At 39.8% G+C, this 7,168-nt stretch overlaps 1 protein-coding gene across 1 annotated transcript in view; it reads right to left on the bottom strand.

Annotated features, from left to right (window-relative positions):
* Positions 1-638: 638 nt before the first annotated feature.
* The window catches only part of SQRDL (sulfide quinone reductase-like (yeast)), a gene marked incomplete at its 5' end in the record, with an annotated part of 21,447 nt that continues 14,917 nt past the window's right edge, over positions 639-7,168 (bottom strand). The window contains 3 exons of the mRNA XM_008593796.1: positions 639-948; positions 1,931-2,109; positions 2,496-2,563. Of these exons, the coding sequence (XP_008592018.1) occupies positions 891-948; positions 1,931-2,109; positions 2,496-2,563 (305 nt within the window). The remainder of the gene's footprint in view (positions 949-1,930; positions 2,110-2,495; positions 2,564-7,168) is intronic.

Genomic DNA, 7,168 nt, shown 5'->3' with positions numbered 1-7,168 from the left:
TCACTGTGTTAGTTCTCTAAGAAACAGATGCCATGAGAGAAATAGATTTGCAAGAGATTTAGTGGGGGAATGCCAGTGAAGGATACAAGAGAAGGAACAGGAGATGGCAGGGCTGATCTTCAGATCACATAGAGGTAAAACCCTTGAGAAGGGAGAGGGGGAAGGAAGGAGGACTGGATAAGAGAACCTCAGTCTTAGTGCAGTTCTAAGAAAGTTTCAGCCGGGTTGACGGGGAGTCCTGGAGCCAAAGTTGTCCTGCAGAGAAGTCTCACTCCCCAGGGAGTATGCTGGCACTAGTACCCCACCATGTTCAATTACTGGCTTGGAGAAAGCATAACTCAGCACCAATAGGGTGGTGGGACCAGAGGGATGGCAGCTGGGCTCACAGTCCACCAAGATCCACAGCAGGAGTTCCAAGCAGCACATGTTCAGGGCTACCGCGCACTGTGTTTGAAACAATATTGTCCCTGGCATGACTCTTTTTCTGTCAATCCAAATAGGCTCTGTGAAATTATGCCAGATATAAGTCGAATAGTCATAGTAGCTAACAAGTAATCTGTCCCACCACCACCATCTTTTTCTCCCAAAAACTATAATTTTTCATTCCCACCAGTCAAGATAAAATGTTCTCATAGAACTCAATCAATGACAAACTTTTATTTAGAAAACAGAATTCTCTTTCATTTGAATGTTTCCAAAGAATAAAGCCCATCCTGGGCAGCCTACATGGTGGCTGTTCATAGGTACTGAAAAGAGAGGCATTTGGTCACCATTATCCAGCAAAAAACTCTTTACAGTGTTAGGTTCTCAGTCGTTCATGCTGCTGTTGATCCATCAGAGACTGGTTTTGTTCCAGAAGCCATCCAAAAAGAACAAACGCTGAGCCATCCTTAACTCATACCCAGATGGAACAACTTCCGCAGAAAGGCTGGTCCTCCCCAGTAACCCCTGTAAGAAATAACACAGAAAAGATATTCACAGCAAAAGAGATGGAGTGACTTCAGCCAGCAGGATGTTGAAAGGGAAGCCAGGCTGCTCACAGAGGGTACTTATCAGCACGTAAAGCACGATTTATCTAGTGAGGTAGAAAGATCCCATGGCTAGGAGGGACAATCTGCTTTGACATCGATTTGCTGTGTGATTCAGCAAACCTGCACGAAGCCTCTACTACATGCAAACTGCTATCCTCTCTGCTTTCCTTTGCTCATAAATTAACTGTAGGTCAGGATTTCTCAACCTTGGCCCTATTGACATTTTGGACCAGATAATTCTTTGTTCTGGGGGCTGACCTGTGCATTGTAGGATGTTTAGCAGCACCCCCGGCCTCTGCTCACTAGATGCCAGTAGCACCCCTCCAGTTGTGACAACCAAAAATGTCTCCAGATATTGCCACACGTCCCTTTGGGTGAGGACCACTGGTGTAGATATCCTGACCTATCTATCTCATATGGGTTTGGAAAAGTCAAATGAGATCATTTTCTGGAACAAAGAAGAGGAACTATTAATTTTCATTACTCTAGTTATCAAATGCCTACTATGTGTTATCTCTTTATGTGCTATCTCATTAATCTCCATCTGGTGAGGTAAACAATGTTACTTTCATTTTGCAGATAAGAAACTTAAACACAGACTTTAAGCAGCTTGCTCTAGGACACAAAGCTAGTAAATGGCGGACTCAAATACAGGTCCGACTCCAATGTCTACGCTCTTAATCGCAATGTTTTATTTTTCCTGCAATGTAATGGAAACAAAAGTAAGGTAGCAGAGGAGAAGTACTTGACATGTGAAAGTCAGATCTTGGAAGGGCTAGATAGATCATGGAAGACAAAAGACATGGTCACTGCCAATGAAGAGAACAGGCTGTATCCCTGCGGGTGGTAGGTGTGCTACAGGCCCCTTTGCTCACCCCAGAACCAGGCGATGCACTAACCTTAGCAACATATTCCAGTACAGGAAAGGCATCATGTCAGCTTTCATGAGGTACATGGAAAGTCGCTCTTTGCTCTGATCAAAGGGGAAGGTTTCCAGCGGCTGAGCATCGTAGTCAAACTCTGCAAGAATCACCCGGTTGTAGCTGGTCACCAGTGGACACGATGTGTAGCCATCATACTGAAATTGTAAATGAGACTGAGTTGGAAAGATTTTTTTTCATGGTATTATGTAAACTCGTTAGAACTGCTCTGAGTGATTGTAATTTTTTTTGACATTCTAATTTTTTTGTACTTGTGAAAAATGTAAATTATATACATTTTTTTTCATGGTATTATGTAAACTCGTTAGAACTGCTCTGAGTGATTGTAATTTTTTTTTGACATTCTAATTTTTTTGTACTTGTGAAAAATGTAAATTATATACAAAAAAATAGTACTAAAGGCAAAAATTGAAGTGTCCATATTGAAGAAACTAATTAAGAAAGTGTCAACCTTGTGAGAAAACACTGCTTTCATGTAAAATGGGAGATAATTAAGATAATGATTCTTACAAGGCATACAAACCTTCCTTGTTGGCGTTCGATTCTTCATAATCATGGAAATTGTTCTATCCAGGATTCCTGACTGGGCAGCTACAAGAGAAATGGAAAAGTCAGAAAAATATAAGCATCTACATTTTCTACGAGAACTAATCAGCTAATAACTTTAATGTAAACAAGTTAAGAAGATTCCACTCCCCATTCCTCTAGATTGTGACTAAAACATGACCTTCTCACTTGAAGTTGTGACGAACAGAGGGGGTTCTTGGATTCATCAAAGACCCACACAGATGTCTCCGCGGGTTTGAAACTGAAGAGCTATCTCCCTCCAACAGGACTGAAAGGATGGCCCTGCCCCAGCCCCACTCCTCCTCCTGGGGGTGGATGGCTGTCGGCTTGGCTGTGTGCCAGTGTCCCTTGGCCATCCAGGACATCCCCGTGTTCCTGTTCACAGACAGCCTGGATTGGTAGCCCCAGGCATATCCGGTTGGGCAAAGCACTGGGCTTTCCTCTCTACTGGATCGCGCTGGCTGCGGCTGGACCAGACAGATATGGTATATTTATACATCTCTCTCTCTCTCTCTCTCTCTCTCTCTATATATATATATATATATATATGTGTGTGTGTAATATATATGTATATAATATATATATTTGTTTTTCAAAGGCAAGAGTGGGGAGACTGCCTTTTCTGTTATGAAAATGTTCAAATTCTGTTGTTTCATCTATTCCATCACACGTGCCACGTTTTTTCTGGAGTATTTTTAGAGCAGACATCATACGAATTCGCCTATATTTCTATGTGTATCTATGATAGATTGGGAATTTTTTTAAAAACAACACGATAGCATTTTCACAACTAGAAATATTAGCAATAATTCCTTATTATCATCTGTGTTCGATTTGGGGTAATTAAGATTGTCTTTTTAAAGATACAAACAGTTTGTGTCTCTAGAGCTAGAACATGGGGTTTACTTTTGAGAAAAGATGGCTTACCTCTATATTGTAAAATGCTCATTAAAATATTATTCTGTAATCACCCAAATCAGGGATCAGCAAACATTTTCAGTACAGAAAAATGATAAGCCTTACAGGCTAAGAGGCAAAACCAAAGATATTATATAAGAGAAAAAATAAAGATTTTCACAAAAAAAAATCTTATTAATAAAATTCAAAATATAATAATCTTTTCTAGTATAGGACTCCTAATGAGAAGAATGGTATTCTTTTTCTTAGGAAGAGAAAAAGAGTTCATGACCCCTATCATCCAGTTGGTTATAAATGTTCACCTGTAGAAACCATGCTTAGCCAGCTGTACAGAAACAGGCAGTAGAATATATCTGGCCTACAGATTGCAGTTTGCTGACACTCAAATCAAAAAAGCAATGAGTTTTTTTCTAGAATGAGGGGGTTCAAAAAAATGAGTAAATATCTCTGCTTAAAAATATTAAATGTAATTAAAAATATTAAGTCTTTATTGTAGACAAAGCAATATTTCTAAAGATCATATTTCCCTTTCAGAAAACTTTATTCCTCTTTGGGAGCCATAAACAGTTTGGAATCTGTACTGAGGAGACCTGTGGAGGCCCCCGCAGCAGCACCAAGGTCAGCTGAGAAGGAGAGAAGATGGCAGGTGAGTACCGCTGCAGAGAGGTTAGGCCTGTGGACGCAGGAAGCATCACACTCAGTGTCCGGGTTTAAAGTGTGTCTGTGTGCAGGCATATGTGAGCTGTGGGTTTTCTTCTTTTATCGCAATCCCCTTCTGTTACACCTAAGCCTTCAGTTAACTTTTGTTCAATACCACTGCTGTGGATGGAAATGGCCCCCCAAAACTCATTGAAATTTGATCTCCATTGTAACAGTTTTAAGAGAGTGGGAAATCAGATTATGGTAATTTAAAGATGGGGCCTTTAAGAGGTGATTAGATTGTGAGGACTGTGCCTTCCTGAATGGATGGATCCATTCACAGAGTGATACATGTGACTTTGATGGCTTTATAAGGAGAGCAAGTGAGAAGGTTAACTCACTCTTGCTCAGGCCATTCTCTCGCCATGTGACACCCTGCATCATTGTAGAAGGCCCTCACCAGATGTGTGCTCTGGACTGTGGACTTCCCAGCCTCCAAAACTGTAAGATTCAGTTTCAGGTATTCTGTTATAAGCAACAGAAATGGACTAATTTGCCAAACCCTGGTCTTGGCTGTGCTGCAGGTGATTAAGGAAGAGTCCTGAGGCAGAGAGAAGCAGAGCAAGAGGCAGGAGCCCCAGAAAAGCCAGATCCAACATGGCAAGATGGAGTCTCACTCACAATAGCATAGTGGTCTGGAGGGAGGCTGTGTGGCAAGTAAATCCAAGGATGGATTTGTGGAATGAGTGTTATAAGCATTGCCTAGGGATACTCAGAGATTTTGGGGAGGGGAATCTAATAAGAACTGCAGATCTACTTGGGGACAGCTAGAACTACTGTTTAGACATTAAAGAGCAAATACATTTTCACATATATGAAATAACGAAGAGCATTCATTTTTTTAATGGTTATGAATATTCATGAATACAAAGCTGATTGTCACCCCTCATGGTGCCCATGATGTCAGGGCCAGATTCATACTGGCAGCATACCCATTACCACAAATTGCATTTGTGCCCCATGACCTCCACCCAATTACACCCAACCTCACTCTCCCTGCCTCTTTCCCCCCAACTCCACTTTGTGTCCCTAGGTATGTTCTCTCCCTCTGCAAGTCCAATGCACTACTGTGGTCTTTCTTTCCTTCCTTCTTTCTCTCTTGGCTCCCACATATAAGTGAGTACATATGGTATTATCCATCTGTGCTTTGCTTATTTCACTCAACATAAGTTTCCCCAAGCTCATCCATGTTGTTGCAAATGGGAGTATTTCATTCTTTTTTATGGCAGTGTAGTATTTCTATTTATATAGGGTGTATATATACCACAGTTCCCTTATCCAATCATCCATCGATAGACATTTAGGTTGGTTTCATGTCTTGGCTATTGTAAACAGAGCTGTGATGAACATAGGAGTGCAGGTATCCCTTCGACATGATGATTTCCATTCATCTGGGTATATACCCAGAAGTGGGATAGCTGGATCATATGAAAGATCTATCTGTAGTTATTTGAGAAACCTCCATATTGTTTTCCATAGTGGTGATACTAATTTACAGTCCCACCAACAGTGCAGGAGCATTCCCTTCTATCCACACCCTTGCCAGCATTTGTTATTCACTGTCTTTTTGATTATAGCCAGTCTACCTGGGGTGAGGTGGTATCTCAATGTAGTTTTAATTTGCATTTCCCTGATGACTAGTGATGTTGAGCATGTTTTCATGTACCTGTTCGCCATTTGTATGTCTTCCTTTGAAAAATGTCTATTCAGGTCCTTTGCCCACTTTTTAATTGGGTTGTTTTTTTACTGTATAATTGCTTGAGTTCCTTGTATATTATGGATATTAATCCCTTGCCTGATACATAGTTAGCAAAAATTTTCTCCCACTCTGTAGGTTGTCATTCCACTCTGTTGATTGTTTCCTTTGCTGTGCAGAAGCTTTTTAGTTTGATATAGTCCCATTTGTTTATTTTTTTCTTTTACTGCTTGTGCTTTCAGGTTCATGTTCATAAAGTCTGTGCCCAGACCTAGTTGCTGAAGTGTTTCACCTATATTTTCCCTTATAATGTTATACTTTCAGGATTTATACTTAAGTCTTTAATCCATTTTGAGTTGATTTCAGTGCATAGTGAGAGGTGCATATCTAGTTTCATTCTTCTGATATGGATATCCAGTTTTCTCAGCACCACTTGTTGAAGAGGCAGTCTTTTCCCCAATGTAGATTTTTGTTCCCTTTGTCCAATATCAGATGGCTGTAAGCCTGAGGGGCGATTTCTGTGTTCTCAATTCTGCTCCATTGGTCTGAATGTCTATTTTTATACCAGTACCATGCTGTTTGGGTTACAACAGCTTTGTAGTATAATTTAAAGTCAGGTCGTGTTATGCCTCCAGCTTTATTTTTTTTGCTCAGAATTGCTTTGGCTATTTGGGGTCTTTTGTTGTTCCATACGAAAGGGTAAGATTGTTTTTTTCCATTTCTGTGAAGAATGTCATTGTATTTTGATGGGGATTACATTGAATCTGTAGATCACTTTGGGTAGTATAGACATTTTCACAATGTTAATTCTTCCAGTCCAAGAGCGTGGAATATCTTTCCATCTTTTTGTTTCCATCTTTTTCTGTCTTCTTTAATTTCTTTCAGAAGTGGTTCGTAGTTCTCATTGTACAGGTCTTTCACCTCCTTGGTTAAATTGATCTCTAGGTATTTTATTTTTTTCATGACAATTGTAAATGGGCTTACTTTCTTTATTTCTCTTTCTGTAGTTCATTATTTGAGTATATAAGTGCAACTGATTTTGAGGCATTTATTTTTTATCCTGCAATGTTACTGAAGTTATTAACCAGCTCTAGGAGGTTTTTTTTAGGGAAAAAAAAAAAATTCTCTTTCTGTAGTTCATTATTTGAGTATATAAGTGCAACTGATTTTGAGGCATTTATTTTGTATCCTGCAATGTTACTGAAGTTATTAACCAGCTCTAGGAGGTTTTTTTTAGGAAAAAAAAAAAAAGAAGAAGAAGTAGAAGAGCATTCACTGCAGTACTGCTTGAAATAAAAATGGGTTAGAAACAACCC

The sequence above is a fragment of the Galeopterus variegatus genome, unplaced genomic scaffold, assembly GCF_000696425.1.
Source record: "Galeopterus variegatus unplaced genomic scaffold, G_variegatus-3.0.2 Scaffold9662, whole genome shotgun sequence".
In the NCBI taxonomy this organism is placed as follows: domain Eukaryota; kingdom Metazoa; phylum Chordata; class Mammalia; order Dermoptera; family Cynocephalidae; genus Galeopterus; species Galeopterus variegatus.
This window is presented reverse-complemented; position numbering and strand designations above follow the sequence as displayed.